At 47.3% G+C, this 22400-nt stretch overlaps 1 protein-coding gene across 3 annotated transcripts in view; it reads right to left on the reverse strand.

Annotated features, from left to right (window-relative positions):
* The window catches only part of GTF3C1 (general transcription factor IIIC subunit 1), a 160378-nt gene that overhangs the window by 63569 nt on the left and 74409 nt on the right, over positions 1-22400 (reverse strand). For 2 of the 3 annotated variants that reach the window (XM_025200611.1, XM_014518635.2), the window contains exons 20-23: positions 21808-21949; positions 18926-19061; positions 12070-12151; positions 7763-7948 (exon numbers count right to left, since the gene is read on the reverse strand). In XM_025200611.1, coding sequence (XP_025056396.1) covers positions 7763-7948; positions 12070-12151; positions 18926-19061; positions 21808-21949 — 546 coding nt within the window. Of the gene's footprint in view, positions 1-1978; positions 2077-5519; positions 5644-7762; positions 7949-12069; positions 12152-18925; positions 19062-21807; positions 21950-22400 lie in introns of all 3 variants that reach the window. The other variant, XM_025200610.1, reaches the window with a different exon arrangement.

Raw genomic sequence — 22400 nt, forward strand, 5'->3', positions numbered from 1 at the left:
CCCACACCCCTCCCCAACTTCCCTGCTGTGGTGGGCAGTGCTCCACATGCCTTCTGACTGCAATCCCTGCAGGCTCTGGGTCTGTCTGTGCACATCCCTCCCCAACACACCCCTGCCCCCTGCTGCAGCTGCTTGGAGCCCATGCCTGGGCTGCCCTGTGGCCCTCTGGGCTGCTCTACATTTGGAGGGCTAAACCCCGTTGGCCCTGGCTGTCCACCACCTATGGCTGTGTGCTTGCCTGCCACATGTGCGCAGGTAAAGTATCATTTGTCACGGAATATTCACGGAACTACCAGGACCCATTTGCCAATATCAGTGGTAGTTCCGTGAATATTCCATGAAAAATGATACTTTACCTGCACATGTACTGCATGTAATTTTTTTTTTTTTTTTTTTTTTTTTTTTTTTTTTTACAAGAAATCCACAGTTCTCTCAGGGCCCTACATAGAAGCACCATGATTTCATGAGACAGTTGCATCTTCCAAGACCCACTCTCAGTCGGTTCAGGCTTGGCCATATATGCCATTTGTAGCTGGAGCCAGATGCCACCTGTCATCCGCTGTCAGGCCAGAGCTCTTGACCCAGCTGACCTAGGCAGAAGATGCCACCAGGCAGATGGACTGGCAGGCCTCTACCTGTGTCAGGTCACTTGGAGCCTGTACAGGGAGGAGTATGTTGTTGGCATATGTCAAAAAGACCACTCTCATGACTGGCTCCCTAAGCACTAACCCCATCATCCGCTTGTTCAGGAGGCACAGGAAAGGCCTGAGGGCAACAGTGTAGGGCTGGCCCAACAATAGGCAGCCTTGATGCACTCCATGCCCGAAGGGGAAGGGCTCCATCAGCATCCAAATGAGCTTGACAAAGCACTCTGTGGAGGCAGACAGCAGAAGGGTGAATGCCAGGCTGTCCCTACAAGTGAGCTCAAAGAGATGCTAGACCAAGTACAGGTTATTGAAGATGCTAGGTCCCAGCACTGTGCATGTCTGGTTGGGGTGGATTAATGTCCATTAGTATGGACTTCAGGTGCATGAAGATGGGCTTCATGATGAATTATGGTGTAGTCTGTGCACAGGAGAGAGAGAGAGACTGAGTGCAAGTTCCTTAGGTCCTCCCTCTTGGGCATCAGGGTCAGCACGGCCCTCTTGCTCAACAGAGAGAGCTTCCTGTCCCCTTCAGACTTGGTCCAGACTGTGGTAAGGTCTGGGCTGAGGTTGCCCCAGAGAGTGCAGCAGAATTCCACTATCAACTCACTGATGCCTGGAGACTTGTTAAGTGTACATCAGGCAGATGGTGTCTGAAAGTTCAGCTAGGGCAAGATGACCCTCCAGCCAGCCCTGGTCTCCTGCACCAACTTGGCAGAAGTCAGTGTCAGGCAGATTCAGCAAGAAGAACACTGCATAAGAAGACCCTCACGCTTGCACACAGATGGGTGGGCTCTGCGAGGTGGTTGCTGTCCACTGCCAGAAAGCATATGATTTACTTCCGGGAACATCTCCAGAGTGTAGAAAAAGGGGGAGCTGCAGTCCATATCCCAGAGGAGTTTGACCTGTGATTAGAAAAATGCATTGTGGATGACTGGTGTCCAGACCCCTGGGCTGTCCCCACCTTTTCTGACACTCTGCAGAGGAATGGGTTATGTGGGTGGGTGGCCAGGTGCTTCTCCAGTTCCAATACCTCCCTCTCAAGCTCCTCCCTCTGTTGCCTCTGAGCTGGTTGATGACTAGTGCCCTCCCATGAGGTGTGCCCTCTGGCAGGAAGTTGTAGCAAAAGAGCTGGCCCCAGACTGTCTGCATGTTCCACCATCTCCTTGTCAAAGGGAAAGCCCTACTGCTGCTTGCACCAGGCCAGTCAGAACTCCTGGAAGACTGGTGTGAAGCCCACATTCTCCAGGGCGCAGTTGTTGAAGTGGCAGAAGGCTGGTGCCAGGTGCTTGGGCCAGACTGACCTGAGGGTAGACAAGGTGGTGGTTGCTGACCTGCTGGCCTGATGCTGGAGGCATGGACTTGGTTGGTGTTCAGCATGGATATGTAGATCCTGTCCAGCCAGGAATGTTGTCCTTGATGTTCCTGTACCCTGACAAAAGTGAAGGCGGTGGTGTCATCATGGTGGTGGGCATACCAGATGTCCATCAGGGAGTAGACAGAAATGACTCCCAAGAGAATATCTTGCAGTCAGGTTCTACTCCCTGCTGGTTCAGCACTTTCAGGATGATGTTCAAGTCCCCATCGAGGACCAGGCACTCAAAAGGGCTTACAGTGGAGAGATGGGTGACCACGTGCCAGTAGAGCAGGGTCATCTCTTAAGTTTTGTAGAGAGGCATAGATGTTGATCAGGTTCAACGGGAACCCCCATACCTGAACCTGCAAGATGAAGCAGGCAGCCCATCACCATCTCAATGGCCTGGAGGATCTGAAGAACAGGCTGGCCACCCCACAGGATGTCTCCATGAGGTAGCTAATTTAGACCCTGTTTCCTTGCTCCAGCTGCCAGCCCTGCCCAAGATGGAAGGGCAGAGGGGGTGGAGGTCCCAGTCTCAGGGGCTGGGTGAAGGTGTGGCTGTTCCACTGGGCAGCTGGGCTTGCATGATTGGAGGAGGTCTAAGCGGGTGGGAACCTCCTTGATGAGGAGCATCAAAGTCCCTGAAAATGTTGGTGCTTTTGGCTTAGAATTGGGCCCCTTTCTTTTTTCCCCCTACTGTATAAAAAGAAACTGAGGAGCCCTTTCTGCCCTGATTTGATATGGGGGGCCCACAGAACCATCCAGAGGAGACTGTCCAGGTTGAGCCCCCTGGCCCTGCTTGCTCCCCCCATCTCATTGGCTGCCTCCTTGTTGGAGGCTGCCAGGGTAGTAGCCCCCTCAGACAGTTCTTGCCCTGCCACATGGGACTAGTGGGGAGGGGTGATTGGAGTGGTGAGAGCTCTTGGGCTCCCCATCTGTCTGAAGAAGGGATGGTGGCTTGCAAGGAGGTTGTGTAGTGATGTCTCCTCCGGTTGGACTGTGGGGGGGCTGCGAGGGGGATAAACACACAAACTCAGACACACAGGAGTGAGCAGGGAGGCACACTGCTGGCTTACTGAGGACAAGATAGAAGAGTATCAAACACAAACACAGGGGAAAGGAGGGGATGGATCACAGAACTCACCACAAAAGGAAAAAAAGACATGGGGGTGCTACTGGAGCAGCTGGCACTGGTGGAATGGTGGAGGTGCTCTGCTAATGTTAGAGGCCCCTCTAGCTCCAAAGCAGTAGAAGCAGGAGGAGGAGGAAGCAGCTTCATGCTCTCCCTGAGAGGGCAAGGCAGTGTGGTTGTGAGCCCAGAAGTGGTGTAGGAGCCTGTGGCATGTCTGAAGAGCTCCTACTCCTGGACCCAGCCAGCTTGTAGAGCCTTCACAACACGGGTGGGTAATTATTTGGGCCTGTGGGCCATAAAGAGAGTTGCCAAACTAAGATCCTGGGGTCTCCCTGGCCCCGACCACTGTCTCGCTCCTAGACGCTGCTCCCTGCCAGCTGCTCACCTGAGTGCCCATCCCAGCTGCTCAGCTGAATGCCCTACCCACACAGGTCCTGTCCTCAGTGGTGGGTGCAGGACAGATGGGCTAGGGTGCCTGGGCAATGGGGCTGGGGCTGGGAGTGGCAGCTGGAAGGAGCTGCCACTGCAGGGGGTGCTGGGAAGTGGAGTCTGGCCACCACGCTGGCCCAGCCCCACAGCACGCCTGGGGCAGCAGGACCAGCTGTATGCACCATAGCCTGGGCTGCCCCTCATGCCTGGGCTGGGTGGGACTGAGACCCACTGTGGGCCAGACAAAATCTCTTGGCAGGCCATATCGGGGCCTTGGGCCATATTTTGCCCACCACTGCTTCAGGAGGAAGTGGTGGCTCCCCCTGCTGGAGACAGGCAGCTGGGCTTGATGAACCATTGGTTTGACCACAACATTCTCGCAGGCAAGCTAAGGAAATATGGGCTGGATGAATGGGCTGTAAGATGCACAGAAAACCAGCTGGAGCATTAGGCTCAGAGGGTAATGCTCAATAGCTTGATATCTAGTTGGCAGCCAGTATTATGAGGAATGCCCCAGAGGTCAGTCTTCGGGCCGGTTTTGTTTAATGTCTTCATTAATGACCTGGAAGATGGCACAGAGTGCACCCTCAGCAAATTTGCAGATGACACCAAGCTGGGGAGGGGAAATAGTAGATACATTGGAGGGTAAGGCTAAGATTCAGAGCGACCTAGATAAATTGGAGGATTGGGTCAAAAGAAATCTCATGAGGTCCAACAAGGACAAGTGCAAAATCCTTCACTTAGGACAGAACAATCCCATGCACTGGTATAAGCTGGGGGCTGACTGGCTGGGGAGGAGCTCTGCAGAAAAGGACCTGGGGGTTACAGTGGGCTGGGTAGCAGCTCTGCAGAAAAGGACCTGGGGGTTACAGTGCACAATAAGGTGAATATGAGCCAATAGTGTGCCCTTGTTGCAAAGAAGGCCAATGGTATACTGGGCTGTACTGGCAGGTGTGTTGCCAGCAGGTCAAGGGAAGTGATTATTCCCCTCTATTCACCACTGGTGAGGCCATATGTGGAGTACTGGTTTCAGTTTTGGACCCTCCAGTAAAGGAATAATATGGACAAATTGGAGAGTCCACTGGAGGGCAACAGAAATAGTTTGGGGGCTGGGGCACATGACCAGCATTCTATCTAAGCTGTGTCGTGTGTGAGGCTGTGCAAGCATGCTCATGCCACACTGCCAGGTGCACCTGCACGGCCACGCAGCTTAGAGGGAACGCTGCACATGACTTATGAGGAGAGGCTGAAGGAACTGGGCTTATTTAGTTTGGAGAAAAGACTGAGAAGGGATTTAATAGCAGCCTTCATCTACCTGAAGGGAGGTTTGAAAGAAGATGGAGCTAGGTTGTTCTCAGTGGTAGCAGATGACAGAACAAGGAGCAATGGTCTCAAGTTTCAGCAAGGGAAGTTTAAGTTAGATACTAGGAAGAATTTTATCACTAGGAGAGTGGTAAAACACAGGAACAGGTTACCCAGAGAGGTCGTGGAATCTCCATCCTTGGAGATTTTCAAGACCTGGCTAGATAAAGCTTTGGCTGGGACGGTCTAGTTGGGGATGGCTCTTCTTTGAGCAGAGGGTTGGACTAGATGACCTCCTGAGGTCCCTTCCAACCCTAATTTTCTATGATTCTATGACCCAGTATGATACATTATGTTCTTGTGGGATTATACAATGTGGTGTCTGTGATATAGGACTGGTGTCTATGACCTGAGAACTGAATGGGACCTGTGCTCCTATGAGACAAAGTGGAACATGACTAGTCTCCAATATAAAAAGTTACTGATCTGTAACTGGAGTCTTTGAAAATATACTGTCTACAAACACAACCCCACTTGTATGTCTCATGTCCTTGAGTTTAGATCAGAGGTTATCTGCCTTAGTATATATAGAGTATGTTCCAATCCTGTATCTCTTTGTATTTCTGCATCAAAGGGGATAGATTGTGGTACTTACTTTCCCATTACTCCGTTTCCTCCAAACTGCAGTCTCCTACTGCTTACAACTCCAAGGAGACACCTGCCACCTTCAGACTGCTGGGTAAAAGGCTGAGGCTGCTGCCAAATGGACTCTGAGGCCCCTGCAAGAGTTTCGGTAAAGGTGGGATAGGATCTGATGTATGATGCATACAATCACACCTCCTGCCATGCCACGTATGCATGGCAGGAGGTTGTGATTGTGGGATCCAGCATCAGATCAAATCACACCCTACTGCTGGTGCAGGAGGAGCCTGAGCTCTCCCTGCACTAGGGAACAGCAAGGTCCCATGGATGGGAGTCCACAGATGACAGCCTGCAGCATGGGGCTGCAGCTGTGAGCCCCATGTGTTGATAGGACTCCCAGCTGCAGGAGTGTATGGGGTGCCCCTATGGCTGAGAGTCCATCAGCTGATGGGACTCATCTGCAGAAGTGCATAAGGATCCCAGACACAGGGGTGCACCATCAGTTGTTGGATAGCCCCTGGCCACATATTCCTATCATTCCATGAATCGAACGAGTCAAAGTTATTCCACAGAAAATTTATGATAACTTTGTGGCTTATTCCTCATTTTATCATACCATTAATTGATTGAATGTTTAGCCAAGTTACAACTTAAAGACTGATTAACTGGTTAATCATGCCTTAACTGTAAAGTGTGGCAGGGGCCTAACTGAATACTTCTATTGCTGAGGTGGAAGTTTCATAGTTTCACAGTAGCTAGCGTCAGGAGGGACCTGAACAGATCATCTAGCCTGACCCCCTGCCACAGGCAGGAATGAATGCTGGGTTCACAAGACCCCAGACAGGTGATCATCCAACCTCCTCTTGAATTTGCCCAAGGTAGGGGCGAGGACCACTTCCCTGGTGAAGGGATGCAGGAAATAGGTACCAAGCCATAGCCTAAATGCTACCTGTTGCCCTGGTCAGAGAAAAGCCAAATAGAATTAAAAGTAGTACAACTGAAAAAAGACTCCTAAACACTTTTCCCAGGGCAGTGCAAGTGTTGAGAAAGACAGGAAACATGGGGAAGATCAAGCGTTTTCTTGAGGTTCAAAGGCCATTAGGAACAGCAAGAGAAGAATGCTCCATTTGCATCCAAGGAGTTGAAAGAACTACCTTTGTCTCTTTGGTACAAAGGCATGAGGAGAGGGAACTGTTAAGGCAAAATGTTCCGGACTGAAGCATATGGGTATGAGACATCCAGAATATTAGGAGACAACAGAACACTATGGAGAGGTTTTACAGTTCTGAACATTTAAATGCTGCAAGTCAGTTTTCAAAAATACATATTAATCTGGCTATGCTTGAATGTAAACTGCATTTTTCCTGGCACAAAACACTATCATACAGCTAACCCAAAAGGTTCGGTTTTTTTGGTCTGCAAGAAAACTGCATTTTCCACAAAAAAATTCGAGGCAGTAAAGCATTAGACAGTAGTCAGCAGAAAGAGATATGAGATAAAAGCTATCAAAATAAAAAAGGAAGAGAAGAGCTAGATGAAGTAGTCTTTTAGGAGAGGTCTGGTATCTCCAACCCAGGTTCAGGGTTAAGGGAGAGAGAACTTAAGCCTCAGAAACCTGTAGTGGATCAAGGCCAGTCATCAGGATTACATGAATCAATATTCCAGAGTGTGAGAGGGAAAAGTGGCGTGCCAAGGAGGCTGGGAAGAAAACTGAAGAATGTAAAAAAGTTTGGGAAAATGAGGAAGTGGAGGTAGAGGAAGTGACAGACACCAATGGTTGGAAAAGTGAAATATGAATGTAAGTGAGGAGAGGGAAGATGATGCAAGTAAGTGCAGGAAAACAGAGAATGGAAACCTGGGACAGATTTCTACAATAAAGGCAGATGACTGCCTTAAGACCCTCCATGGGAGAATGGGCTCAATATGTGACTACAAAACTAAGGTGGAATGACAAAAAAAAATTAGCTTAATCCAGGCTAGGGTGTGCAATTCTGCAGCTGGTACAAAAGAGCAATAGAAATATGAAAGAACTAAGCTAAAGGATGTTGGATCCAGCATGGTACTATGCCCCTCCTTTGATATCACAAAACCACATGGCACTGGATAACTCTAACTCTCTTCATCTGGAGGGCAGTATCAGTTTTTGACTCTCAATGCTTCTTCTACATTGATCATAGCTCTTCTGAATTGATGTGGCAGCACACAGAGAAGCTTTGTTTTAATGTAATCTTAATGGCAAGCCATGTAGTAACTTACCTCTCTTTCTTTTCTTTGCCTTCTTTCCAGTGTCTTTTTTAATCCTCTTCCTTTTCTGACTTTTTCCACCCCTGACTTTCTTGGTTCTATCCTGTGTTGCTTCTTTGTCAATTTCAATACACTCTTCCCTCTGCGCTGGGGTATCTGCTCTTACTCTTGTATCTCCCAAAATATTCATTTTATTGCCTAAATAGAAGTACATTTACATCAGTGGAATTTTATAGCAAAGTCTGCAACACAATAGTAAGTTATTAAAAAAAAAAATCAAAATGGTAAAGTTGCATAACATTAGACTTGAACTGTGACTCTCTGAAATGTTCAGTACTGTCATGTCATCACATATTATTTCTCAGTGACAGTGGCCATGAACTGGCGTTACACATTTGTACCAGGAAAAAGGCAATTTTCCTGGCCTAAAAAGCCAGCATATAGGCATTTAAGGGTTTTTTTGGTGGAAGAAAACCAGCTCTTTCACAAAAAACAAAAAAAAAAAGACAGCACTTACAACAGCAATCAGAGAAGTTTTCTAGAACAACCTTGGACACCTATATGTTTCTCTCAGGACCCCAGTATCCCACAGTTCTCTACTTTCCCACCCCTTCCAAGGGTGAGGGAGAGAGCGCACTGGCTAGTGGTGACCTGTCAAGAACTCCTGTGGGGACCCAGCTCCCATGCTTGACCAGCATTCAGACTATTCAGGCTGTGGTAGTGATTCCTGCCACTACATGAACACTTCCAGAGAATCCCAGGACTGTATACATGGTGGAATCAATGGCCCTTAATACTGTATCCAAGGGGCGGGGGCCATTCTCCTACGACTTGAACCATTCTGGGGTCTCCATGGAATGGGTCAAGCCTTGGCATCAATGTCTCCTGTCCCTTGAACAGACACAGGGACTATTCAAGGGCTCCAGGTATTCCCGCCGTTAAATGAACAATTCCAGGTCTCCCTGAGGACTTATCATGGGGTGGCAGGATTTCCCCTACCCTAATCTAACTTCTCTTCTGCCTGTTCTGCCAATCAATGGAATAATAGCAGGACCAGGATGGGGTTGTTTAGGGTTATGGAATTCTCCCCACCACACAGTACAAGGGGCCTGGCAAGAGGTGGAGCTCTGGCAGCAGCACTACTATGGTGTGAAAGGGGCAAGGAAAGCAGTTCTCCTTGTTCCTGACACTCCTATAGAGCAAGGGGCTGTCCTTGGCATCTGCTACTTTTCAGCAGATGCCAGCTGCTCACTGACAGCTTTCCCCCTTTCCCAATCTTGGAAGCAGCTCACTACTGTCCCCTGTCTGGCAAGATCACCTTAGAAGCATTTGTGTAGCTCACCAGCCTGGGGGCCAGAATGCCTGTGGTCCTCAGATTCTGACTTATTTTTCCAGCAGTAAGAATTTCTTGGAAATTCTTAGTGTTGGAACTGAACACCTCTCCATAGTGTTTCTACAGGTTTGATATCTGCATATAAAGAAAGAGGTGATTGTATAAAGACTAGAATGCGATTGTAATGGTGTCCCACTCCAGGCGTGGCCGTAATACCCTTGAAGTTCCCTCAGCTCTCATTAACTTCACTCTCTTTTGAGCAATCTCCCCTTCCACTTGCCTACCATGCCCTGATGTATTTATCTTTTAGAAAAAGGGCAGCAGCCTGGTCTCACATTCATGGACACAGGTGTCCTTATTCATAGACTTAAGGGACAATTATGTGGGCTCCATTGTCCCTAGTACTCACATCCATACCTCACTAATGTCACACATACTAATCAAATCTTAACCACTCCTATGTGGACCACTGTAGCAGAAGGCTCTGTTCATCCTTACATCAGCCCCTCCCTGGGCTAGAGGCACTCTGACACTCCTCGGTCTGTGGCTGTAGCCCTTCTGGCCTGCACACCTTTTTATACCCTGGCCCTGCTCCTAGGCCAGTTAAGTCACACAGGCCCTCCAGCCCTGCCAGTCTCCAGCTGTGGCTCTTGGCCTTCAGACCTGCCTGAGCCCTGGCCTCACTCCTAGGCCAGTGAGACCTAAAGGCACTTCGACCTTCTGTTCTCTCCCTGGGCCAGCTGGGACTTCCTTACCTCCCCTTAGTCCTCTCCACCGACCACCATTGTTCCTTACCTCAGCTCAGAATTTAACCAGGAGCCCTGCTGCAGCCTGGCTGCCCAGCAGCTCTTTGCACCATGGCTGTCAGGGCTAGACTACGTGCCCAGCTCCAGCTCTGGGGTTTATATACTGATGGCCCAGCCCCTGAAGGCCATGTGACTCCTAACTGCCCCCTGGCACACCTGAAGGCTGCTTCTCAGGCAGCCTGCCTTCTCAAAGTAGCAAGAGCACCAAGCCTTCTGCTACAGTGATCCACATATATAAAGGAGCCAAATGTAAAGATATATTCAACTTTTGAGCTCATGTTTCCTAAACTGTAGGTCTTAACTATGCAAACTTAATGTTGCATTAATATAGCTTAATTAATGTCTTCTGACCTTTTGGGAATAGAATCAAACTAAGTTTGAAGAAAATGGTTTGAAAGTTTCAAAATTATGAAAACTCAAAGTCGGGAAGTAGACCATGTTACTTCAATTTGGCAATTAAAAAGTTTCAGTGTGAAGATTTTATAAACACACACACACACACACACACACACACACACACACAGATTTTCTTCAAATGTGACAGGATTTTGACAGTTTGCTACAAAAGAAGCTAGGAATGAAGGAAATAGAGAAGTTTTACAGTTCTCAACATTTAAATGCAGCAAGTCAGTTTTCAAAAGTACATATTAATCTAGCTACACTTGAACACAAACTGTGTTTTTCCCAGCACAAAAAGTTACCATACAAGTGCCCAAGGGTTTTTTTGCAAAAGAAAACTGTCTCTTCTACAAAGAAATTATGGTACTTATCACCAGCAATTTCTCTCTCCAGAGTTGTCTAATATTTTTATTTTAAAAAGCTATTTTTCAAACTAAACAGAGGACTGTGCTCAAGTAAAGTTTAATTTTTCAACATTTTTGCTGTACTCATGTAAAGTATTAACATGTCCTTAAAACGAGGAAAAAAAAAGTGATTCTATTCTCCCAAGCTGCTGAAGGAACTTTTTAAAAACTAAAAGGGGGAAAATATAGGCACAAATCATGGCCTCAAATAAGTTAGTGACAAAACTGTCACCAATTTCACTTCACAATTAAAAAAAAAAAATCATAGAAAAGTATGAAAGCTATTTTAGAAAGGCATGAAATGAAAATGTTTTTGTTCTATACTACAAGCACAACTATATACCCAGTACAATTACATCCACATTAGAGGCCTGAAGCAAACCTGGCTTGCAGTCAGTACAATATTAACCTGTCTGGCCTTCCTGCAAGTTGCACTTCTTAGGGTACAGACAAACGTAATAATTCTATTGATATCAATATCCTTTTGATATAAGCCAGAGGCCAGCAACCTTTTTCAAGCTGTAGGCTGGAACAATCCAGCTCTGGTGTGCACTTCCACTGGAGCCACGTAGCTAGGAGCCAGGCTTGCACTGTTGCTGCTTCTCCCACTCTCCTGCTCTGTGGCTGCAGTGAGAGTGCAGTTTTCAGCTGGAGGGGAGCTGTGCCAGGACTAAACTAGAGCAGGGAGGGGGAAAATGGTAAGTGTGGGGAGAAGCCTTAGTAGCGTGAAAGCAGACTCCAGCTCTGCAGCTCCCCTCTGCCTGGGAGCTATGCCTATGCTTTTGCTTCTTCTTCTAGACCCCTACTCCTCAGCTGGGGTATGGGCACAGCTTCAAGCTCCCTGGCCCTGGAGCAGCTGCTTGCTGCTCAGCCCCAGTGTGGACACAGACATGGGCACACACAAAGCCCTGAAGCTCTGTGAGCCGGATCCAGCCCACAGACTGTATGTTGCTGACCCCTGATAAACTGTTACGATGCAATTTTCATGTCTGCATGATTCTAAAGTAATAATAAGAAAAGCCAAACTGCTTCATATTTAACCCTGCTTCATTCAGGGTCACACTTCTGGTGTTACAACTAATGTATACTGCTACAATATCAGACTGACATAACAGTTGCAATGTAACAGCTTTTGAAGTGGTGAAGAAGTATGTTTGTCTGTATCTTTATACTCTTCCAGATTAAGGGCAAATGACTAGATACTGTCAAACATATTCAGAAATAGGAAAGAAAAATGTTATAAGCTTTTTTCACTGTCCCAGCGGTGACCCAAAGTGTCTTCTAATATGGTATGGATTAGAAGAACTTATGTTATAGTTATAATTTTGATCAAAGGGTTTCAGTTCAGCTGCAATTCAATATATATCATTATGTTACCTCCAGTACTGAGCGGAAGGGGGTGCTTGGTTAAGAAAGTTTGGAGTCTCAGCGTAAGTCCGTTTTCAGAAATTGCGTTCTCCTAAAAGCAACAAAAACATCTAAGGTGGCATATAGACATCAGACGATACACAGATTTTAATAGTAATACATCCAACAATGTCTTTGAACAACTGATCACAGTATTCTGTTCTTTAAGAGATTTTTAACATGAATGATAGTGGCATAGTTGGCAAGATATATTCATGTACTCGCTACTAAATATTGAGACCGTTTCAGAATGTTTAAGCTGTACTGACCACCACCACCACCACAGCTGAAAATTTCTAAACTTTCTACTAATTTCATCAAATAAAATTTTTGGAAGAAATCCTTTAAGCTCCTAACCACATTCTAATAAAGTGGCTCCTGGGCTGCATCATCGTCAAGTGGACATCTCCATTTAAATTAGTTTTTCAGAGTGCTCTAAATTCCACATGAGTTTCCAAAAAAGAAAAAAACCCCATGAAATGCACACACAAAAACAATCAGAAAATCCAGCCACTCCCACATTCTCCACTCAACCTTAATTATCAGAAAATACAGCCACTCCCACATTCTCCACTCAACCTTATCTTTAAATACAAGCTGATATCACACAGCAGAATCTTAGTCATCCTTAACTATAACTGCTGTTTTAGGTCTAGCTGCCACTGCTTCAAAATCTTCACTTGTACTTGCACAGTTCCAGAGGCCCTTTATGTTGCACCATTAATCAAGGCAGCATTAGTACTAGGTAGAAAAACCCACTTTGGGCAAAAAGTCTCACAGAATAATTAAAGGGCTTAAACATGTCACACTTTCCATACCACTATTCCTTACTCTCTTCCTTAACTTCTGCACCTCAAAAAGGCTGTGTAGTATTATTACCTCTACCACAGATTTTTCCAAGGTGCCACTAAACTTCATCTTCACCTACAGCAGTTTGCCTGGAGAACAGATATAGAGCCCTAGAAACAGAAGAGGAGCTCGTTCCATTGGAGGAGGATGCCAGGTCAGTCATCCCCAGGCTGGAAGGATCAAGACCACTGCCACTAAGAAGCGATGGGTGGTGGTAGCTGGAGACTCTCCTCTGCAGGGGATGGAGGCATCCATCTGCCAGCCTGACCATTTGTCTTGGGAAATCTGCCACTTGTCTGGGAAGCTGGATCTGAGATGTCATGGAAGGATTACCACAATTCATCTGTCTGGCCCTCTGTTACCCATGTTGCTCATCCATGTGGGCACCAATGATACTGCCAGGAGTGAGTATAAGCAGATCAACAATGGGTCCAGGGCTCTGGGTGCAAAGGTGAAGGGGACACAGGTTATGTTCTCCTCAATCCTTCTAGATAAGGAGAAGGCCCTGGCAGGAGTGGATGCAACCTGCAGATCAATGCATGGCTACACAGGCGGTGTAGCCAGCCAAGATTCAGCTTCTTTGACCATGGGATGTTGTTCCAAGGCGGCGGCTTGCTAGGAAGAGATGGGATCCACCTGACAAGAGGGGGGAGCATCTTTGCAAACATGCTTGCTAACCTAGTGAGGAGGGCTTTAAACTAGGTTTGCTGGGGGATGGAGAACAGAGTCCTGAGGTAAGTGGGGAAGCGGGGGATCTGAAGGAAGCAGAAGCAGGAGGGGACAGCAAGGGAAGTCTTCTTCTTGAGAAAGTAGGACAACCAGCTAAATCACCTCAGGTGTCCTTACATAAATGCATGGAGCCTGGGAAACAAGCAAGAAGCATTGGAAGTCCTTGCACAGTGAAGAAACTATGATGTGACTGGAATAAAAGAGACCTGGTGGGATAGCTTACATGGCTGGAGCACTGTCATGGATGCGTACAAACAGTTCAGGAAGCACAGGCAAGGGAGAAGAGGAGGAGGAGTTGTGCTGTACATAAAAGAGCTGTATGATTGCTCAGAGCTCCAGTATGAGACTGGAGATAGGCCTGTTGAAAATCTCTTGGTTAAGATAAAAGGGGAAAGCAACAAGGGTGATGGTGTTGTGGGGGTCTGCTATAGCCCACCAGACTAGGAGGATGAGGTTTTCTTTAGACAATTAGTGGAAGTTTCCAGATCACCAGCCCTGGTTCTCATGGTTCTCTCTTCAACCACACTGACATCTGCTAGGATGGCAATATAGCACTGCACAGGCAATCCAGGAAGCTTCTGGAGAGCGTTGGAGACAACTTCCTGGTGCCAGTCTTGGAGAGAGCAACTAGGAGCTGTGTTGCTCTTGACCTGCTGCTCACAAAACAGGGAAGAATTGGTGGGGCAGGTAGTAGTGGATGTCAATTTGGGCAGCAGTGCCCATGAGATGATCGAGTTCAGGATCCTGACAAAAGAAGAAAGGATAGCAGCCAAGTATGGATCCTGCACTTCAGAAAAATCAGACTTTGACACCCACAGGGAACTGATGGGCAGAATCCCCTGGGAGGCCAGTCTGAGGAGGAAAGGAGTCCAAGAGAGCTGGCTGTATTTTAAAGAAACCTTACTGGGGGTGCAGGAATAAACCATACCGATGTGTAGGAAGAATAGCAAATACAGCAGGTGGCCAGCTTGGCTTAGCAGAGAACTCTTTGGTGAGTTTAAACATAAAAAGGAAGCTTACAAGAAATGGAAACTTGGACAGATGAGTAGGGAGGAGTATGAGAGTATTGCTTGCGCATGCAGGAATGAAATCAGGAAGGCCAAAGCACAACTGAAGCTAGCTAGGAATGTGAAGGGTAACAAGAAGGGTTTCTACAAGTATGTCAGCAACAAGAGGAAGATTAGGGAAAGTGTGGGTCCCTTACTGAATGGGGAAGGCAACCTAGTGACAGATGAGGAAAGTGCTGAAGTACTCAATGCCTTTTTTACTTTGGTCTTCACATGCAAGGTCAGCTTGCAGACTACTACACTGGGCAGCATTTTCAGGAGAAAGTGAGCAGCCCTCGGTGCTGAAAGAACAGGTTGGGGAATATTTAGAAAAACTGAATGTGTACAAGTCCATGAGTCTGGATGCAGTGCATCTGAGAGTGCTGAGGGAGTTGACTGACATGATTGCCGAGCTACTGGCCATTATCTTTGAAAACTTGTGGCAATTGGGGTGGTCCCAGATGACTGGAAGAGGGAAAAGGGTACATCAGTTCAATATTGGATCGGTACCGACAAGAAGAAAATTGTCTATATAGGATATTGGCCCTATGGGGCTGATAAATGACCATGCTGCATGCAGCCACAGCACAGCACGAAGTAGAGATGGCAGCATGGAGAGCTCCCTCCAGCTGGTAAGTCGGAAGGGGAGGAGGGATGGAAGGAGTGTGGGGGGGCAGATAAATGCTCCCCGCAGTGAGGGGGCAGGGGCACAGGCAAGCATCGCCTAGCCGGGGCAGGGGGGAAGCACAGCTTGTGGGCTGATGGCAGTTCCTGCCGCTGCTTGCATCCTGGGAGGGCGGGGATGGCCCTGTGCCCCTTGATATGCGCGGCATGGCATGGGCTGCAGCTGTGGGGAGAAGCCGGAGTTGACACCGCGTGGGGCTCTTCTTGTTGGGAACTGGGCTCAGAGTGGGCTCCAGCAGCACTGAGAGGAGCCTACAGCCACCCCAAATTTCGCCACAGCTCTGCTCCCAGCCCCACACCATTGCAGCCCTGGCTGAACATCCTGCCTCTACCCAAGTGCCGGGAAAAGCTGAGGCTGCGGTGGGCGGTGGTGCAGGGCTGGGAATGGAGTTGCAGCGAAATCTGGGTTGGCTGCAGCTTCCTCCCAGTGCCGCTGGTGCCTGCTCCAAGCCCAACCCCCGGCAAAAACAGCCCTGCACAGTGCCGGCTCCACCCTGCAGCTGCCACCCGCACTGCACAGATCTGGAGGCACATACCCTGCTAACCTCCTGGGGTGCAAGCAGCAGTGGGAGCCACCCCTACCCCATGAGCCGCGCCTCCATCCCACACCCCTATCTGCCCCAGCTGGATAGCGCCTGTCCCTGCCCCCTCCCTCACAGCAGGATCTTCTCCCCCAAGCCCCTTCCACCACAACAGACTTACCAGCTGATGGCAGCTGTATTGGATATCGAATCGGTATCAGCCGATATGCGTCCTTAAATATCAGCTATCAGTATCAGCCCCAAAATCTCTTATCGGTGCACCCCTAGAAGAGGGCAAATATTTTGTGCCCGTCTTTAAGAAATGGAAGAAGGATCCAGGGAACTACAGGCCAGTCAGCCTCACCCCTGTTCCTGGAAAAATCATGCAGCAGGTCCTCAAGGAAACCATTTCTAAGCACTTGAAGGAGAAGAAAATGATTAGGAATAGTCAGCATGGATTTAACAGGGGCCAGTCATGCCTGACCAACCTGACTGCCTTCTATAATGAGATGACTGGCTCTGTGAATGCAGGGAGAGCAGTAGATGCGATGTACCTTGACTTTAGCAAGGCTTTTGATACAGCAACCCACAGCATTCTTGCAAGCAAGCTAAGGAAGTACGGGTTGTTCGGTTGAATGGACTGTAAGGTGGATAGAAAGCTAGCTGGATCGTTGGCCTCAATGGGTAGTGCTCAATGTTTCAAGGTCTAGTTGGCACCCAGTATAAAGTGGGGTGCACCAGAGGTCAGTTCTGAGTCCGGTTTTGTTCAGTATCTTCATTAACAATCTGGAAGATGGGATGGATTGCACCCTAAGAAAGTTCACAGATGACATCAAGCTGGTGGGTGTAGCAGATACGCTGGAGGGAAGGGTTACAATTCAGAGTGACCTAGACAAATTGGAGGATTGGGCCCAAAGAAATCTCATGGAGGTTCAATAAGGGCAAGTGCAGGGTTCTGCACTTCGGACAGAAGAATCCCATGTGTTGCTACAGGTGTGGGAGTAATTGGCTAAGCAGCAGCTGTGAAGAAGAGGACTTGGGAGTTACAGTGGCCAGTAAGCTGAATATGAGCCAACAGTGTGCTATTGTTGTGTACTGGGCTGCATTAGTGGGGGCATTGCCAGCAGATCAAGGAAAGTAATTATTACCCTATATTTGGCACTGGTGAGGCCACATCTGTAGTACTGTGTCCAGTTTTGGGCTCCGCCACTACAGAGTGGTAGGCAAATTGGAGAAATTTCAGTGGAGGGCAACAAAAATGGTTAAGGGGCTGGGGCACACGACTTATGCAGTAAAGTTCAGGGAACTGAGCTTATGTAGCCTGGAGAAGAGAAGACTAAGGGTGGTTCCCTTGGACTACCTGAAGGGTGGTTCCAAAGAGGATGGAGCTAGACTGATCTGTGGTGGCAGATGACAGATTAAGGAGCAATGCTCTAAAGTTGCAGCAAGGGAACTTTAGGTTAAATATTTGTAAAATCTCTCACTAGGAGGGTAAAAAAGTACTGAAACATGCTACCCAGAGAGGTGGTGGAATCTTCATTCTTGGAGGTTTGTAAGACCTGGCTAGACAAAGCCTTGCGTTGGTTGATATAGTTGGGGGTGCTTCTGCTTGGTCAGGGGTTTGGACTAGATGACCTCCTTCAGTCTCGTCCAACCCTAATTTTCTATGATTCTATGAGAGAAGAGCATAGAAGACCCTGTGTTGCCTGGCAATACAGGGTTGCCTCCAAACCTTGTGTGATTTTTTTGGAGGTTTAAAGTTTCATAGATTTCACACACATTAGGGCTGGAAGGGACCTTGGAAGATCAGAGTCCTGCCCCTCGGGCAGGGGGCTGGAAGTCAGCTGGAGTCATAGGAACCCCGCAAGATAAGCATTCAAATTTCTCTTGAAGGCATTCAATGTAGGTGCTTGAACCACCTCCGATGGCAGGCTATTCCAGACCTTGGGGGCTCAGACAGTAAAGAAATTCTTCCTTACGTCCAGCCTGAAACAGTCTTGCAGGAGTTTATAACCATTCGGCCTTGTTATCCCTTGGGGCAATCTGGTGAACAATCGTTCCCCCAGATCCTGGGTGAACACCCCTGATAAACTTATAGGTGGCCATCAGCCTGTGCTTTTCCAGGCTGAAGAGACCCGTGGCTCTCAGCCTGTCGTCATAAGGTCTGTTTTCCTGACCTCTGATCATGCGCATGGCTCTTCTCTGGACTCTCTCAAGCTTCTCCACATCCTTTTTGAGTTGTGGAGCCCAAAACTGGATGCAGTACTCCAGCTGCGGCCTCACCAAGGCCGAGTACAACGGGAAAATGACGTCCCGGGATTTGCTTGAGAAGCATCTACGGATGCAAGCCAGCATTTTGCTCGCTTTACTAGCCGCAGCATCACATTGAAGGCTCATGTTCATCTTGTGGTCAATCATGACCCCCAAAGTCCCTTTCATCTGTAGTGTTAGCCAATGTAGCACTGCTGAGCCTATAAGGATGCTGCAGGTTTTTCTTCCTGAGGTGGAGAACCTTGCATTTTTCAGTTTTAAACACCATCAGGTTCTCATCTGCCCATTTCCTGAGCCTGTCAAGGTCAGCCTGGATCGCCCTCAACTGCCAACTTTCATGTTACGGTGGGTATGAGACTACTACAGTTATTTAGATATCTTGGCTTTTTACTTACGATGTGTAGTGAACCGTCTTCTGACTAAATGTGCCATTAAAATAGATAAAAATAAGACATGCACCTAAGGAGCTACACAGTTCAGAGAAATGCATAGAAACACATACAAAACCCAGACCCAAATATGTAATTGACTCATATTAGAAGTTAGCTAAGTAACTAATCATGTCATTAATTATGGTTCGTCTAATGCGCTGGTAAAACAAAGCCTCATAAGGACACATACCACTGAGAACACACACAGGTAAAGTGACAAATATTCCTATAAAGTGAACTATATTAACTTCTAGCATTTTTTTTAAATATTAAATTGCCACTTTAAAATATTCACCTTCCTAGTTTTGTTAATGATGTAACTTGTCCAAATCCAATTGCGTTTTAAATGGCCATAGAAGCTGGAATCTAGACCTCCAGCTCCCAAGCCATCCCCAGGAATAGTTCCATCATCCACTGCTTCTCGACTTCCTCTAAGGGACAGAGAGAAAAACAAACAATAACTATCTTATGAGAACATGACAAGACCATTGCTAATGGATGCATGTGCACAGCAAAAAGAGCAAAATGACTAACAACTAGAGCTGGTGTAGAACTGCAGAAAAGAGTGTATGTGTGCACTTCTTCAACCCTCACCTTGAAGAAGGCTGGCAAGAATACTGATTTTCTATTCAATTTTGTTACCCAGGATGTAGGAATTGGATTTTCAGTGTTGAAGAAGAGAACTGAATACCAGATGCTGCAACCAAAGTGACTGCAAAATCATTAACTACATTCCAAATGCAGTGTTAAATACTATTCTTGCTACCATCTGGGTCACTGATCTGGAGAGAATGCTAAGTAAAACAGAAGCTATAAACTTAAAAAGTCTTTAATTGAGGTGACATACAAGACTGAAAGAACAGCACATCTGTAAAATGGGGGCTGGCAGCAGTTTATGGCTGGAGTTGAAGACCTTGGCCAATAAGGGAGGTGTGCGGTACGAAAGTCATTAGAAGTGAAAGCTAAAAATATCGAGAAGAGCTTCTCTCTGCTGCTGGCTTAGGGAGGGAAATTGGTTACAGTTTTGGTTACAGCTCTGGCAAGGAAATGCAAAGCACTGTCACTTGGTCACAAAGCCGGTCTTTGAACTAGACCTGTCAATTGAAAACAAAGGAAAGATCACAACTATCTGCTCTTTTAGGTAGATGGACCCCAAGATGGGAACTCTACCAGGCTAAATATTATAATTTTAAATCACATGTTGCTTTAGCCTGTGGGGAGACATACATTTGTAGCACTAGAAATGTCTCAGCATTTTGTAGTGCTACAAAAACAGTGTCAAGGGGTGTGCGAAGCAGGCCCTATTTGATTCGGATTCGGCGCGAATCAGGGACAGGGATTCAATTTGTTGATTCAGATCACTGTCCCTGATTCGATTTGGTGGAATCCAAATCTGAAGATTCAATGCTGATTCAGGGAATCAGGGATTCGGACATAGACACAACTTTAGAAGTTTTTTCTACATACCTTGAAGTACCAGCGCGGCTTGTGAGTGCTGCGATGCTGGGGTGCATGGAGTGTCCCCACAGAAGTCCCCAGCGCACTCGGCAGCAGACCCGGAAGGGGACCAGAAGTACTTCCAGGTCTGCTGGGGAGCACGTGGCGGGCCCCCCTGCATTCCCCCAGCTTGGCAATTGGCTGCAGGGGGACCCCAGGTGCCCCAACCAGACCCAGGAGACACCAGCTGCTGAGCCACGGGGACCTGGTGGGGGGCCCAGTGCGCTATGCAGCAGACCCGGAAGCGGACCGGAAGCGTTTCTGGTCCACTTCCGGGTCTGCTGCCGAGCGCACTGGGGACCCCCCCACGCTTCTGTGTGACACTCCATGAGCCCCAGCAGTGCAGCATTTACGAGCCGCCTGCTCCCTAGCGGTATGTAGAAAAAACATTTAAAGCTGTGTCTATGTTCAAATTGCCGAATCTCTCTGAATCAATTCAGAGGGTTTCGATTAGATTCAGAGAGATTGAAGGGTCCTCTGATTCGATTCAGATTTAGAGATTCAGCCACCAAACTGGGCTGAATTGAATCAGGGCCCGAAGCTTCGAACAGCCCTAGTGTACATACATTCACAGGTTCCTGGGTAGAATGCTACAAAGTCTCTGCAAAGGTATGCTGTACAGCTAAGGGTAGCAGGGGTTTTTATTTATTTGATGCATTTGCCATCCTTAGCCCAAAGAGCTCAGGATGACTTATTATAAGAGATAAAAAGCTATATAAACAAAATAAAATATTAAAATAAGAATATACAACCAAAACATTTCCCCCCACAAAAAAAATATTCAAAAGCAATCCACCCCAACCTACTCCTTCCTGCACTCCTGCTTCTAACAAAGGACAGTATCTCCCTCACCCAATCCATCCTTGTTTCCCAACCCACATGCACTACCTTCATAAAAGAAAGCAACAATTCCTCTCCCCAACAGCATATATGATTCCCTCTTATTCCTACCCTCTCCTGCTCCCCTACATCACAACCAAGGGAATCCCCTCCCTTCCTTACCATCTCTCCTAAGCTCATTCCTGCCATTCTCAAAAGTAGCCTGTGGCTGTCCCAAAACTCACTCATCTTCCCAAAGGAAACATATTATCCAAAATTAAACGATAATAAAAAAGCAATACAGTAAACCACCCCCTATTTCCCTATCTTTGTTCCCATAGAGGGAAACACCTCTTCCTTTGCTCCCCTGCTCCAGGGGAGCATGTCTGTGGGCTTGATTCAAACTTCTCTCTTCTCCCCAGGGAAGGGGAACCACCAGGCACGCTAGCAATGATCTGTGGGAAGCCATTCATTGACAGTGATTGGAAGGCACTGCAATTTTGGTGGTGTCAGCAGCAGATTGCTGCTGCCAAAATAGTGCTGCAGCACTAGTCCTGTCCTCTACAGTGGGGACCCTGTTGCCACTACCACAGTAACGGTAAACAGAGCAGCAGGACCTGGTCTTCATTGGGCTGCAGCTCTGTGGGCAGTAATAGAGCCAGCACTTCCATCTACCTCTCTATTTCAAAGAACATTTCTGTAGTGCTTCAGACTTTTTTATAGCATTAAACGGGATGTGCATGTTTTGTCTCTTCAACAATGTATCGTCTGTTAGACTGTGCCTGTGGATGTCCTTACATGCAGAACTGTTCATTTTAACCTATTCATTCAGTGAGAGAACATGGTGAAAAGACAACATACGTGGTGTATTCCAACATTGCACACTTTCGTTCAAGGTTATGTTTATCCACAGCTGACTCCTGTTCCATTTCCATATCCAGGGCAGTTTTGGTCTCCTCCCCTTGAAGATTACTTCTCTTTGCACGAGGATAGCGGACAACACCTAAACATACAAATGTATTTAACTCAGTTCTGCATTCTAATAGTGACTTTCAGTTCCCCCCTGCTTTTGGTGGCTTGAGGCCATCATGGCAAAGTGTTGGCAAATGAGTAAGGTAGATGCATTTTTATAGTACAAAAATTAAGAGTTGGTAGAGCAGGGCTTAACAGTTTGACAAGAGGTGTACCCCTTACACTACTGTTAGTGACACCTTCTTAACTATTTCTCTACATATAAAGCATGTACTTCCATAACAGAAGCTGAGAAAAGTTTCTCACATTGGGGAAACTGTCACTGGCCAGACCAAGTTGTTTTTTAGCCATCTTGTGCTGTCTGTATAATAAACTAGAGCTAGAATGTAGGACAGAATCTGGTCCAGGAGTAGGAAACATTTTTGGCCGGAGTGCTGAAAAAACTGTAACGTCTACCTTGTAAGGTGCTAGCATGCTAAACC

This window comes from Alligator sinensis, unplaced genomic scaffold, assembly GCF_000455745.1.
Source record: "Alligator sinensis unplaced genomic scaffold, ASM45574v1 scaffold410_1, whole genome shotgun sequence".
Lineage (NCBI taxonomy): Eukaryota > Metazoa > Chordata > Crocodylia > Alligatoridae > Alligator > Alligator sinensis.